The sequence below is a fragment of the Monodelphis domestica genome, chromosome 2, assembly GCF_027887165.1.
Source record: "Monodelphis domestica isolate mMonDom1 chromosome 2, mMonDom1.pri, whole genome shotgun sequence".
NCBI lineage: Eukaryota > Metazoa > Chordata > Mammalia > Didelphimorphia > Didelphidae > Monodelphis > Monodelphis domestica.
In genome coordinates, this window is record NC_077228.1 from 255,591,031 (window position 1) to 255,606,931 (window position 15,901).

Here is a 15,901-nt window from a genome sequence, read left to right on the forward strand (position 1 = left end):
TCCATAAATAAAAAGGTATAGTGGATAAAATAATAGTCTAAGTTCAGATCTTTCCTCTGACATTTATAGCTATGGGAAACTGGGCAGATCATTTAACCTGTTTAGGCCCAAGTTAATTCATCTTTAAAATAGGGATGATAATAATAGGGGTGGTAATCATTTTATATAGTTGTCACTAAGGTTCAAATGAATTTTGTTTTGCAAACTTGAAAGTGATATGTAGGATATAATCACAATGCAATAAATACTATGTTAAATAAAAGACAAGTTAAAAAGTAATTGGAGACTAATGCAATTCTAAAAAACTGTCAGATTAAAGAACAAATTATAGAACAATAGAAACTTTCATCAAAGACATTAATGATAAAGAAGTAGTATGCCAAACAAAAGAGAAAAAAGAACAAATCATTGAATTGGGTATACAATTAAAAATAGGAAAAAAAACCCAGATTTTAAAATCCTGAACTAAGTAATAAAATAAAAATTCTGAAAATTAAGAGATTACTAAAAACAAAAGAAAAGGCCATTGAATTGATAAATAAAGCTAGAAATAGATTTTTTAAAAGAAAAATGTAATAAAAGTTCATTTGATTTTTTTAAAGAGGAAATCTAAAGTTGTGTGAAGATGAAAAAGGAATACTCACAAAAACTTAATAAAGTATTATAAATTACATTGTCTTATTATAAGTCAATAAAACTGGTATCAGAGAAAATGGATAAATATTTATAAAAATGTAAAACACTTGAGAAAAAGAACTATTTAAATAACCTAATATCAGAAAAAGAAAGAGAACAAGCCAAAAGAAAGTTAATTTCCAAAGGAAAAAAAAATCTAAGACCAGATGGATTTACAAATGAAATCTATAAGCTATTCAAAGAACAATTAATTCTAATATTAGACAAACTATTTATGATCATAAGAAAAGAAGGCATTTGTTCAATCTCTACAATATAAATATGGTCTTGATATTCTAAACAAAAAGAAACACATCATCCTTAATATTGATGCAAAGATTTAAATAAAATATAAGCAAGTATACTACAATAACATGTTAGAAAGATTACATAATATGACCAGGAGATATTTATACAGGAATTCAGAATTAGTTTAAAATAAGGAAGACTATAAATATGATATATCATGTTAATGATAATGAAAAATTAGTAGATCAATATATACTGAAAAGGCTTTTTAGAAAACCCAGCATCCATTTTTATTAAAAACTCAGGAAATGGGGCAGCTGAGTAGCTCAGTGGATTGAGAGCCAGGCCTAGAGATGGAGGTTCTCGGTTCAAATCTGGTCTCAGACACTTCCCAGCTGTGTGACCCTGGGCAAGTCACTTAACCCTCATTGCCTAGCCCTTACCATTCTTCTGCCTTGGAACCAATACACAGTATTGATTCCAAGGTGAAAGGTAAGGGTTAAAAAAAAAAAACTCGGGAAACCATAGTAATAAATGGAGTTTCCTTAATATAATAAATAATATCTATCTATAACCAAGAGGGAACATTAAAGATAATGGGGGAATTTAGAGGTCTTTCTAGTAAAATCAGGGATAAAGCAAGGCTTCCCATGATCATTTCTTAAGACTAGAAATGTCAACTACAGCAATAAGACAATAAAGAGAAATCAAAGAAATAAACATAAACAAAAAAAATCTAAATTATTTTTTTTCCAGATAGATGGTTTATTTATAAAACCAAAAACGACAACCAAAAATTAACTTAAAATTAATACATTCATCAAAGTTGTAGGATATAAAATAATTTCACATAAACCATAAGCACTTTTATGTATAACCAATAAAACTCAGTAGGAAAACCTAGAAAGAAACGTTCCATTAAAAATAACTACCAAACCTACAAAATATTTGGAAGTGTATTTATCAAGATGCACTAAGAACTAATAAACAATCTTTGCAGAAAGAAAAATAAATAATTGGAGAAATACTAATTGCTCATGGATAGATCAAGCTAATATGAGAAAAACAACAACCATGCAGATTAATTTACTTACTCAATGCTGTATATAGGGCTAGAAAAAATAATGGTAAATTTGATATGGAAGAAAAAAGTCAAGTCTCTTAAGGGTAATAATGAAAAATAGTAGGAAGGAAAAAAAACACCCCAAAGTAGTAATTATTAAAATGATTCAATCCTAGTTAAAAAATAGAAAGACTCTTCAGTGGAACAAATTAAATATGCAGCATTCATAAGGAAACAATCACAGTAGCATAATATGTGATGAACCTAAAGATCTATGGACAGGAAAAGACTTCATGAATAAATAAGTAATCAAGAGGATTGCATAAGATAAAAATAGCAATTTTTATTATATACAATTTATAAAGCTTTTATGCAAACAAATCTAATGTAGTTGAAAATTGGTAAATGATAAAAGTCTCATATCCAAGACTGTTACACCTTATATTGCTGTCATATTCTCTGGTTCCATAATATTGACCTCCTTGCTGTTCCTCTAAAAAGACACTCCATCTCCAGCCTAGGAATTTTCATGGAATTTCTCCATGCCTGGAATGCTTTCCCTCTTCAGCTTCCTACATGACCCAGCTAAAATCCCATCTTCTAGAAGGAAGCCTTTCCCAATCCCTTTTTATTCTTAGAGCTTTCTTCCTTTTATGGATTATTTCTAATATCATATATATATATATTGCTTGTTTGTAGGTAGTTGTTTGTAAATTCTTACCCTCCCCTATTAGATTGTAAACTGTCATATGCCTTTCTTTGTATCCTCCAGTGCTTATTATAGTACCTGTTACATTGTAGGACCAAAGAAATATTGACTGGTTGGCTGACTATAAGCAACTAATTTATATTTATAGAACTAAGAATTATTCCTCAATGGATGAATGGTCAAAGGATGTGAACAAGCAGTTTTCAAATGTGTAGAGGACCATATGAAAAATGCTCTGAATCATTATACCTAAAGAAATGCAAACTGAAGCAATTTGGGGGTTCTGCCTCACATCTGTAAGATTAGTAAAGATAACAAAAGAAAAAAATGATAAATGTTAAGAGCTGCAAGAAAAAAAGGCACATTAGCGTACTGCTGGTAGAGGTATGAATTAGTTAAACCATTCTGGAAAGCAATTGGGATCTATGCTCCCAAAGTTACTGAACCTTTTCACCCAACTATACTATTCCTTAGCCTATATCCACCCCCCAAATCAAAGAAGAATAAAGGATTCGTGTACACAAGAAAGTTTTAGAATAGCTTTTTTCAGGGTAACCAAAACAAGTAAACTAAAGGAGTATCCTTCAATTGGTGAATGGCTAACCAAATTAAGGTATTTGGATGTAATGTAACAACTGTAAAATGAGAAGAATAGTTTCAGAGAAAACTTCGGAAAATCTCCATGAACTAAAACAGAGGGAATAGAGCAGAACCAAGACAACAATTAGTGATGACATTATAAAGAAAATCAACTTTGAAAGGCTTTGGAAATTTGAGCAGTCCAGAAGATTAAAATGAAATACAACACCTCCTGAAAGGGAGATGATGAACTTAAAATTCAGAGAAAGACCAATGACCAATGCAGGAATTTGCCTGATAAATTATTACATGTATATAATAAATATTTTTGTTTGTTCATTCAATGGAAGGTGAAGGGTCAGTATGAAGGGCAAATTATAAATGTATATACAAATAAATTAAGTTTATTGAAAAAAAAACTTCTCCCTCCTAAGACCTAGACTACTTCATATGGGCTTCTCTTGTACAAATACCATACATGGTACATACTATAATTATTTATATGTAAATGTTCTCTCTCCCCCCTACTAAACTATAAGCTCCATGGGATAGAGGATATATTATCTAAATCTTATAGTTCTTCATTATACACAGTAATAGCAATATTGTGGAATAATCGAATGTAATAAGACTTTGTTACTAACAACAATACAATGATCCAAAACAATTCTGAGGGACTTAGGAAAAATAATACTATCCACCTTCACAGAAAGAATTGTTGGAGTAGAAATGCAGATGAAAACATGAGATTTGTCACCTATTTATCTGAGTATTTGTTTTGGGGTTTTGTTTTATAGATTATCCAGCCCTCTCAAAAATGAATAATATGGAAATATGTTTTGTGTGATAATATATGTATAACAGACTGAATTGATTGACAGTTCCAGGAGAGGGGAAGGAAGAAGCGAGGGAGACAATCTGGATCATATAACTTCAGACAACTTATGTGAAAATTTGTTATTAAATTTTTTAAAATAAAAAATTGTTAAAAGGAACATTCTTCTGGGCCCAACAAAATAATTTATTATTGAATTTAATTTACCCACAAGGAGACTTTCTTTTCAGAAACTCCAAGAACTTTATACCTTTTCCTAGCCCTTTTCAGAGATGTCCAGAGTACTGTGAACAAGGATAACTATCTCCAGATTATTTCAAGAGAACAGACAAGCCAAGGATGTGTATCGGGTAGCATTGTCTTTCGATGAAAGGGCTGAAATCAGAGCACAAGGCTCCCCTCTTCCAAAACTAACCCAGATTGTATGGGTATATGATTTGAGGTTTTGGCTTTAAAAGATTGCTCTGTTACAAAATTGAGTAACATAGAAATTGGTATCAAATGATAACACATGAATAACCCAGTGGAATTGTTCATCAGTTCCAGGGGAGGGGAGGGAAGGGGAAAGGGAGAGAAAATGAATCATGTAACCATGGAAAAAATATTTTAAAATAAAATAAATAAATAACTCATGAAGGAAATTTAAAAAACAAAAACAAAAAACTAACCCAGACACTAGGGACTGCACCAGCTTGCTGCTGACTCTGAATATTTGTGTTTCACACAGCCTGTGAAGCCACCTCTAAAAACGTATGGGGGAGAGAGCACTATAGATCTCAGAATAATGGATGGCCATCATGGGAGCCAGGAAAGAGCAGGGGGAAAAACAGAGGGGGGAGGGAAACAACAGACAAAATTTCTTTGCCATCAACTGGAAAACTGACACACAAATTCCTTACCAAAGCTGTCCTGATTCCAACTACAGGTGTAGCATCTGGCTACTGGGATGGGGATGGTATACAGCTTACAGGACTGGGCTGTCTCTGCAGGAATAAAAAGAATACAGTTTCAGAGTTGAAAGAAGAGACCTTAAGAGATCATCTAAATCTAAACTTCTAATTTTCCAGGTGAGGCAGTGAAGCCTACAGAAAGGAAACATTCAGTTATTTGGTGAAAAATCCAGGACAGTTATTACAAGAATAATTCTTAGTGTGTTTAAGTTGTTCTTACTCCTATTAAGTGGTAATATTTTTTTTGTTTTTCTCTTCTGGGCCTATGATTTCAATGATGTTCCTGGTAAGGAAACTCCCTCTAGTATTCAATAACTAGTCTGGGCACTGAATAGAGTGATTTGCCCAGGGTCACACTGCTAGTATGTAGGATTTGAGCACACATCTGCTTGACTCAAAATACAGTCTTTATCTAAGTTCTCTTTTGGAAATCAATGACAGTTCCTTCCCATTCCTCCTCTTCTATCCCCTTACCCTGGTCATTGGATCAGTTGCTAGCTCCCCTACTCTTTTCTGCTCACAAAATTCCCCTAGTTAAAAGACAATAACTTCCCTATTGTTCCCTCTTTTTTATGTAAAAATCCTATCACGTCTTCAGGTCACACCAACCTCATGAATCTTCCATTCCAACAATGATTTCTTCCATTCTCTAAATTCCTATAGCACTTGTGGCATTTAACTAAGCTGTCTTGCACTGTTAGTGAACTTTTGAGTTTCATGTATGTTCCTCCATGAAAGACCTTCTTTGATTCCTCATCATATCCTAGAGATCCTTCAAGGCTCTTGTTAGAGCACAAAGTCTGTCAAGTTTCATCTACACCAAGCTGGAAAGGTTTTGGGTATGGGTCCAACCACAGATTGCTGTGCATCAGCTTAGCTAAATATAGAGAAGCTCATCAACAGTGGGTTGGCCACCAAGTGAAGAATGCTTTGGCTGTTGCAACTCATAAGACTGATAAAAATAAAAAAGGGTCCCTTTTAGCTTCTACAGTGACTGTGACAGAGTGGTGGAAAAGGGGGTAGGCTACATACAGACAGAATGGGTGATTCCCCCCCCCAAAGTAAAATGAATTGCTATATTAGAGGAAATGAACTACATAACATTCTTTTTATAAATTAATCCAGATGAAAAAGGAATTGCAGTGACATGAAAGGATGACTCAGAAATTCTTTTAGTTGAAACAACTAAAAGAGTTGGCAGGATTGACTTAATTGCATGTTCAAGGATACCCAAAAGCATTATTTCACGGGATAGTAGTGTGATGTAATCAATATCTACCAGGGTTTCTTATCTTTTCATATAGATTGGGATAGCTTTTTTTCCCTAAAAGGCAAGGAAAATATCACAAAGACTTGATTGGCCACAGGACTAAAATTCAAACATTCTCACTTCCTGGCCACCCAAAGGGCATAAAAGAGGCACATCCATATGGAGCCAGGGACTTTCAGACTTGGTGGATGCTACATATCATTGCAGCCTTCTCTGTTGGCCAGAAGTATTTTTATATGGAGATGAAGGAGACCATGATTACCCACTCTAAGTGTTAAAATCTTGAGTATCTTTTCTATGATATAGCCATGTAAACCTTTTTTTTTTTAAACCCTTACCTTCCATCTTGGAATCAATACTGTGTAAGAGCTAGGTAATTGGGGTTAAGTGACTTACCCAGGGTTACACAACTGGGAAGTGTCTGAGGCCACATTTGAACCTAGGACCTCCTATCTCTAGGCCTGGCTCTCAATCCACTGAGCTACCCAGATGCCCCTCCCCCCTTTTAAGTAACCATTGACATTACAATATCAGATCTGAGCTGCCTGCCCCATCTGCTTTATAAACATTTGACCAGTTTGTTTTGCTCATAATGTCAACTTCTCTGCTATCTTCTACAGGAGATAAAGTAGTGAAATTTTACAAAGTACCTAACAAGATACTAAAAAAAAGGTCAATCTATATATATACTTCTAAATATGAAGGAATAGGCAAGGTTAGAAAAAGCTTCATACCCACCTATCAAATATTTTTTTTCAAGTACACAGCTGGAAAGCAGTGAACATGACCAAAATGCTAATCCTTAGAGGACAGGCACAAACTGTCATACTTATGATCATACTTACAAACTTTCCAACCTGATAAGACCTGCCAAACCTTGTGTTCCATTGGCATATTTGAGGATTCAAGGTCATTTCCCCTCAGGGAGAATGTGTATGGAAGTATACACAATAAGTATTCAATAAACTCTGGAAAATTTGTTTCCTTCAAATCTGCAAGGTCCATTTCCACACCCATCTTTCTTGTCCCAATGCCTTACCTGAGATATAGGGGAAGCCAGCTCTCTCTCCTACAGCTTTTAACTTGGCTTTCAGCCACTGTCGGGCCTCCAAAGGGTCTCTGATGGCAGAGGCTAGTTCCTGAGCCTCTGTAGTCTCCTCAAAGATGGCCTCCAGTTCTGTCACCGTCTTAGACTAAAAACACCCCCACACAGAGAAGAAAAGGTCTAACACCACAGTTATAATCTAGAAACCTGTCCTTCTTGCCCACTCCCTGGTTGTCATTTCTCAAGCCCTTCCTAGTTTGATCCTTGCACCCTTAACTCAAATACCAACCAGCCCCCACCTCTGCACCTGGGTAACCACCCCCCTTTTCCTGCTAATGACCTGAAAGGAGGTGAATGGAGAGGAATAGGACATCTGAGCTGGTTTCCTCAATTTACAGGTGAAGGAACTGAAGTCCAGAGAGAAGAAATAACCTGACTGTCTTAAATAGTTCATTAGAACTGAGACAAAAACTTGATTATCTCAATTCTATATGTAGGGATCCTTCTACTGCACCATAATCTGTCTGTCTGTCTGTCTGTCTGTCTCTTTCTCTCTCAAAAAACACTTCCAGAACCTTGCCTTAGTTCCTACCTAACCAAAGTGAAACTAATCATGACCTTGGTCAGGATCTTCAATGAAAAATTCTAATAATAGAAATTTTAAAAAAATATGTATTATGCTATATAATTATTATACATAATAATAAATAATAAAAACAGATTCAGCACCTTTCCTACCTGTGGTACCCCCTCCCATTCCTAAACTACAACTATCCCCATCACCAACCATCAGAATTTAATAACTGAATTTATAGTTATCTCTTTATAGTTTGCAAAGTTCTCTTTTTGCCAGAATCAGGGAGATTGTGACTTGTCCGCAGCTATTGATATGATCTGAAATTGATCTGATATGATTTAATATGATATTAAAACATGGTATCATGTAAAAAGACTGCTCTGGGCAGACAGAGATATACCAAGAGAAAGATCATAACTCACATACTTGTACTGGGTACATTGATAATATTGGGTAAAACTGATTCCCCAACTGGGTAATATTGATGTTCACCTGGAAAAGTTCTTCTGCCTCTCCCCCAAAAACTAAATACTAATGAATCGAAGTATCTGCAAGCTCCATTCCAACCCCAAGTTCCCAGAGGGCAGGTTGGCAACTGTACCTGAAGCATGAGGTGTAGGCGGGCCAGGTCACAGCATACCCCAAAGGTGGCCTGGTAAACATGTTGCAGCAATGTGACATAGGTGCTACGAGGAGAAGGTTCTGGGAAACTCATCTTGTTGGCCACAGATAAGAACTCAGCCTGTACCTCCAGAGGGTTCAAAAGTAGTACAGTGCTAGGGACAAATATAAAACAAGTTCAGGTTGTAAAAGAATGGGAGAGGGAAGGGTTCAGTCTAGGATACTCATTTCCCTGGGTCTTGTCTCTTAGAAGAACACTGTGTAGACCTTGAAGAAACATTACTAAGATGAGGTAAGACACAAAACAGAATTCTAAAAGTGTGGACTTGCAGACCTTATCCTACAACTTAATCTGAGGTAGCAAAGACCTAGGGAAGACTCAAACTAATCATGCAAATGAGTCTTAGGGGGCTCAGAGAGAATGAGCCCTGAATGCCATAGTATCATTATAGTTCAATTGTTTTTCAGTTGTGCCCAACTCTTCAGGACCCCATTTGGGTTTTTCTTGGCAAAGAGAGAGGAATGGTTTGCAGTTTCTTTTAAAGATGAGGAACTGAGGCAAACAAAGTTAAGTGATTTGCCCAGGATTGCACAGCTAGTGTCTGAGGCCAGATTTAAGCCTATGAAGATGTCATCCTAACTCCAGGCCTGGCATTCTATCCACTGTGTCACCTAGGTGCCTGAGAATGCCATAATATGGTGGGGACACTAAAGAATGGCATAAAACTCCCTTCCTTCTACCTTTCCACCAGGCTTTGTTTCCTGCTTCCTAGAGCTGCAAAGGTAAACAACAAAGGGCTTATGAATCTATGTGCTCCCATACTTCCATTCTGAGTACTTACACAGTGGAATTTCGGTGGCTTCTGATGGAGAGTCCCTGTTCTGCCCTCACTAGTCGTTGGTAGTTGATGCCTGTAAACAAAAGAAGTCTGTTCAGCCTAAAAGAATTGCAAGAAAGGATATCCCATTCTTTGCCAAGGACTATGTTATTGAGTCCTCCACATCCCCAATACATCTCAGAGTTCTCTCTGATATCAGAAAGGAAGAAAGGACCTCCCTTAGAAGTCAACTAAGAAAATGAAGGGGAAGAAAGAGGGACTTCAGGATAGGAGGATGAAGAAAGGCAGGGAAGTCTCACACAATAGAAACCCTTGGTAGTGACACCTGGCATCAAAATGGTTCTGGGCATCACTCATTTTGTCCCTGACACCTGGGAGACAAATGGATGAATCATAGAGAACTGATGTGGTTATCACTCAACTAATCAACAAATCAACAGTATTTATTAAGTGCCTACTCTATGTTAGGCACTGTGCTAGGTGTTAGAGAAAAAAAGACAAAGATAAAGCATTTCTCACCCTCAAGGAGTTTGATTCTAATGGAGGAAGTGTCATGAAAAAAGAAAACATATACAAAGTAATGTCAGAGTGAGATAAAGCAAGAGCTCAGTATTTGAGAAGATTAAGAAAAGTCTCAAGGCAGTCCCTTTGAAGACAATGATTCAAAGAGGCACAGATGAGGAAGTAGTGCATAGCAGGTTATAAGGGAAGAGATGAAAGATGGGATTTCAGGTGTGAGGAATAGTTTGATATGATGCATAGAACAGCTGAGTTCAAGGTGATAGGGAAGTTGTAGGATAGTCCTGGGAAGGGATAAGTACCTGGACAAGGGTAATTGTCATGCGAGTGGAGAGAAGAGAAATGATATGAGAGATGTGGACAAAGAATCAGTAGCACTAGATCACTACTTAGATATGTGGGACATGGAAGGAATTGGGGTGTGAGTCATTAAGGATGATTCTGAGACTGAACTAGGATAAGCACAAAGATAATGGTACTACTGGATAGAAATGGGTAAGTTAGGGAAAGAAATGCAGAAAATTAATCGAGTTCTTTTGTGGACATTTTGAATTTTAGATGGCTAGGGGATAGGTGGTTCAGTGGAAAGATCTTGGGCCTGGAGTTAAGGAGACCCAACTTCAAATCCAGGCTCAGATACTTGCTACCTATGTGATGTTAGGCAAGTTAAAATCTGTTTGTTTCCATTTGTTCAACTGTAAACTGGGAATAGTAATAGCACTTACCTCTTAGGATTGTTGTGAAAATCAAATGAGATGCTATTAGTAAAGTAATAAGAATAGTGCCTGGCATATAGTAAGCACCATAAGTGCTAGCTATTATTATATGTACAATAAGCTGTTGCTGATTCAGTACTAGAGCTTAGCAGAGAGACTAAGTCTAGATACACAGATCTATTAATTATCTGTATAAAAATAATAATTAAATCCATGGAAACTGATGAGGTCACCAAGGGACAGAATATAGAGTAAGATGAGAAACAGTGCCTGTTAGGTACATCCATTGTTAGGGAGTAGGATATAAACGATGATCAACAAAGGAGCCTGAGAAGGAACAGCTAAATGGATGAGAACCAAGAGAAAGCAGTGTCTCAAAAACTGGGATAGGAGAAAGTATTTATGAGGAAAGAGTGATTAACGGTATTAAATGTTGTACAGAAGGACCAAGAATGAGAGAAAGGCTTTTGGTCTGGTTGATTAAGAGATCATGGATAACTCGGTAAAGAACAATTTTAGTTAAAAGACAAGATCAGATGTCAGATTGTAAGGAGTTAGTTAAGTGAAAGGGAAGAATGCAGAACAAGAGTATATAAACTCATACTCATATAGAAACTATACATGTATGTACCTGTGTATCTTTTAAAAAAAAAAGTTTGGCTGGGAAAAGGAAGAAAGATATAGGATTATGATTTCAAGAGATGGGTGGCACAACAGTTCTTTAAGGATGTGGAAGATATAGCAATGTTTTTAAGGAGTAGGGAAGGAGCTAGTAGATAAGAGATTAGAGATGGATAAGGAATGATTGTGGAGGCTATCTTCCAGGAGAGATGGTTGGTTTTAATGGGAAGGGTCACCTCTTCATTAGAGACTGGAATAAGGAGGAGAAAATGTGTCAATGAATTTTGTGATACAGACTAGGAAAGAAGAGGTAGTTCAAGTTTCTTGATTTGTTTTCTCAGTAAAGTAGAAGATGAAGTCTTGAGAAGAGAAGAGGAGGTTCCCAATAGTCACTGTACAAAAGTCCCCAAGTACTCTGGAAGCTTAGGTCACATTATGATGTCATTTAAGCTAAGTAAAGTCTTCTGAAGAACTCAAGAGTGAAGCTTTCTCATGTTGTTCTCCATAACTCTAAATCCAAATTTGATCTTTACTTTACACCAGTTTCAATATCTTCTCTGATTCCCTAGGCACTAACTCATTTCCAGTCTTACAAAATAAGGTGAAGGTAATACAATGATGAATATTGGCCTGGATATCAGTAGCTTTGGATTCTTGTTCTTCTGCTAATCAACTTTGACACCTGGAGAAATCACTAAATTCTTGGGAGCCATTTTCTTATCAGAAGGAGTACACTAGATAATATAAAATACCCCTCTTAGTTCTGATGTCTCATGATTCTTTTGAAAAAATAATTAATTTTTAGCATTCTTTTTGAGTTCCAAATTCTCTCCCTCCCTCTCAGCCATCCATTGAGAAGGCAAGCAATATGGTATCAATTTTACATGTGAAGTCATGCAAAAAACATTTCCATATTAACCATGTTGTATGAAAAAAGCAAGAAAAACTAGGAAAATGGAAAAAAAAACATGCTTCAATCTAAGTGCAGAGTTCATCAGAGTACCTACTCTGGAGCTAGATAGCATTTCTTTGGAATTGTCTTGTATCATTGTATTGATTAGAGTAACTAAATCTTTCACAGGTGATCATCATTAAAATATTGCTGTTTCTCTGTACTATGTTCTCCTGGTTCTGCTCATTTCACTTTGCATTAGTTTATGTAAATCTTCCTAAGTTTTTCTGAAACCATCCTCATTGTCATTTCTTAAAGCACAAGAGTATTCTATCACAATCATATGCCATATTCAGTAATTCCCCAATCGACTGGCATCTCTTCAATTTCCAATTCTTTGTTACCATAGAAAGAGTTGCTATAACTGTTTTTGTACATATTAATTCTTTTCCTTTTTATTTAATATCTTTGGGATACAGGCCTAATAATGGTACTCCTGCCCATTTGAACAGAGTTCCATACTGTTGTACAGAATGGTTTGGCTAATTTGACCAATTCACAACTCCACCAACAGTACATTAGTGTCCTTATTTTCCCACATCCACCCACCATTTATCATTTTTCCTTTTCTGTCATGTTAGCCAATCTGATAGATGGAAGGTGATACCATTGTTTTAATGTGCATCTCTCTAGTCAATAACGATTTGGAACATTTTTTCATATGCCGACATATAGTTTTGATTTTTTTCTGAAAACTGAAAGTTCATATCCTTTAACTGTTTACTAACTTGGGAATTCTTATTTTTACAAATTTGGCTCAGTTCCCTATATATGTGAGGAATTAGGTCTTTAAAAGAAAATTTACTATTAAAATTTCCTCCAGTTTCATGCTTTCCTTAAAATTTTCCTTCTAATTTTGGCTGCACTGGTTTTGTTTGTGAAAACACTATTAAATCACAATTACCCACCCTACTTTTTGTGATCTTTTCTATTTATTGGTTGGTCATAACCTCTTTCCATAGATCTGACAGGTAAATTTTTCCCTGCTCTCCTAATTTACTTATATCATTCTTTATGTCTAAATCATGTAGGTATTTTGATCTTATTTTCATATATGGTGTAAAATGTTGGTCTATTCCTGGTTTTTGTTAATTGAATATATTGTTTCCAATATTGAATACTAGTGGTAATAATGGGCATCCTTGCCCCACTAGGATCTTACTGGGAAGGCTTCTAGTTTATGTATACTACAAATAATACTTGCTCTTGGTTTTAGACAGATACTACTTATCATTTTAGGAAAGACTCCATTTATTCCTATACTTTCTAGTGTTTGTTTGTTTTTTTAAAACTTACTTTCCATCTTGGAATCAATACTGTGTATCAGTTCCAAGGCAGAAGAGCAGTAAAGGCTAGGTAATGGGGGTTAAGTGACTTGCCCAGGGTCACACAGTTGGGAAGTGTCTGAGGCCAGATTTGAACCCAGGACCTCCCAGATCTAGGCCTGGTTCTCAATACACTGAGCTATCCAGCTGCTCCCACTTTATGGTGTTTTTAATAAAAATAGATTTTTCATTTTGTCAAAAACTTACTACACTGATTGATATAAACATGTGATTTTTGTTGTTTTTGTTATTGACATAGTCAATTATGCTCCATTAGTCTACTCTCCCTCTTATCACTTCCCTCCCTCCTTTTCCACTCCTGTTGGGTAAATTAAACTTCTATACTCAAATATATGTATATATGTATATTCTTTCTTCTTTGAACCCAATTCAGATGAGAGTGAAGTTCAAGTATTATCTGCTCTTCTCCTCTGTTTCCTCTCCACTGTAAAAGCTCTTTTTAAGTGAAGAGTGGTAAGGGCTAGGCAATGGGGGTTAAGTTACTTGCCCAGGGTCACACAGCTGGGAAGTGTCTGAGGCCAGATTTGAACCTAGGACCTCCCATCTCTAGGCCTGACTCTCAATCCACTGAGCCACCCAACTGCCCCCTTAAGGAATTATTTTAAAGAATTATTACTTCAGTGAGCTTTTATGCCTCTTTTTCCATTAGCCCAATTTTGTTTTTTTAAGGTGTTATTATCTCTAGCCTTTTTTTGGTCCTCTTTTACCAAGATGATAATTTTATTTTTATAGTTTTGTTGCATCATTCTCATTTCTTTTCCATTTTCCCCTCTACCATTTTTTAAACCATTTTTTAGCTCTGAGGTTTTACTGGTAGTTATATTAAAACTTTCCTCTCTTATGTTTGTATCTTGGTCTTCCCTGTCACCATATTAACCTTTTATGGTCAATTTCTTTTTTTGTTGTTTACTCATTTTCATCCCATTTTTTTTTTTACTCTGAACTTGATTTTAAAGTTGGACTCTGCTCAACCAGGGAGTAGAAGCACTATTCCAAGTGTTTTTTTTTTTTTTTTGCACTTCTGTTTTCAGAAAGAGTTCTAGATATTTGGCAGTTTTTGGTGCTTCTAGTTGCTTCCTGGGTGGTGTGATCTGGGGGGAAGTGTGGTCATTGCTCTCATGGTCTCCAATTTGATCCTTATCAGGGAAGAGTAACACTATGTTTGGAACAAATGCTATTGCTCCAAAAGTACTCTGCTCCCTTGTGACCAAAAGCCTTTTTCTATACTTGTGAATTTTGACCCAGAAGTGGGTATGGGCAATGAAGGTGAAAAACAACACCCTATACTGCTTCTAGTGTTATAATCTCTTTTTGTCTAGTTACTCAATCCCCTTACTATCCATGGGTTGAAAACTCCCAAAGCTACTGCTGTTGGGGTTGCTGCTGCCAAGTCCCATGGCTGCATGTATACCCATGTTGGGCTGATGCCAACTCCAATGTCACAGAACTCTTCTTCTGACCTTCTAAAGTTATCTTGGACAGGAAAAAAAATCTCACTCTGTGTTCTTGTTGATTCTGCAACTCACAGAATTTGATTTGAGCAATTTTTAAAAATGTTTTTTGGTGGAGAATGTTTGGAGAAATGAGCTATAGTGCTTTTTCTACTCTGCCATGTTGGCTTTGCTATGTCCTATGATTCTAAAGTATCTTGGTTCATCTTCTGCATGAGGATACAGACCTTGGCTTCTGAAGGAAGATTTGCTAAGACCAGATACAATCCAAACCTATATCTTTGCTGATACTGTAAGTCATGTGGATCGTCTGAGACCCAAAGGAAAGCAGACATATGAGAAAGTTGCTGAAGTCTTCACAAACCCTGAGTTCTTTCTCACATTGTAAAAAATGGACTCAAATCCAGGACTTCAATCCCCAGATTCCTTGCTCTACTTCCCCAGAATGCTTTGTAATCTCACTGAAAACCTCACCTGGGCTGAGAGCAAGATGGGGTATTTAAACCTGGTTGTGAATAGGCTCGGGCTCTTTTGGACTTCCGTTTTGGAGCAGAAGTGTCTCTTCCATGATGTGAGGTTATCCTGTCTAGGCCTCTCTGGCCTAGGCATGTGCTTTCTTATTCTGTATTTTCTTTAATCCTTAACCTTTAATAAACCTCATAAAAATATAATACTCCTTGCAGAGAGAAACTAATTTCTACCTGCCTCAGTTTCCCCAAAATTTTAATCTTTACAACATGTGGGGGTAGATGTGGGTCTTAATCTGAACTGAAGTGGTATATGTCCCTGAGGAAAGAAAAGTTTATCAGAGTGATGAATTATCTTGATTGTTTATAAGTTATTGTATATAAATCTCCTGATTTTTTTCCAGGTTTATATTTAAG

The 15,901-nt window shown here is 36.1% G+C and overlaps 1 protein-coding gene across 2 annotated transcripts in view; it reads right to left on the bottom strand.

The window, feature by feature from the left end:
• Nucleotides 1-15,901, bottom strand: part of PIK3R5 (phosphoinositide-3-kinase regulatory subunit 5) — a 106,090-nt gene that overhangs the window by 18,183 nt on the left and 72,006 nt on the right. For both annotated transcript variants that reach the window (XM_001366740.4, XM_056814289.1), the window contains exons 8-11: nucleotides 9,416-9,485; nucleotides 8,554-8,728; nucleotides 7,370-7,523; nucleotides 5,010-5,093 (exon numbers count right to left, since the gene is read on the bottom strand). In XM_001366740.4, the coding sequence (XP_001366777.2) occupies nucleotides 5,010-5,093; nucleotides 7,370-7,523; nucleotides 8,554-8,728; nucleotides 9,416-9,485 (483 nt within the window). The remainder of the gene's footprint in view (nucleotides 1-5,009; nucleotides 5,094-7,369; nucleotides 7,524-8,553; nucleotides 8,729-9,415; nucleotides 9,486-15,901) is intronic.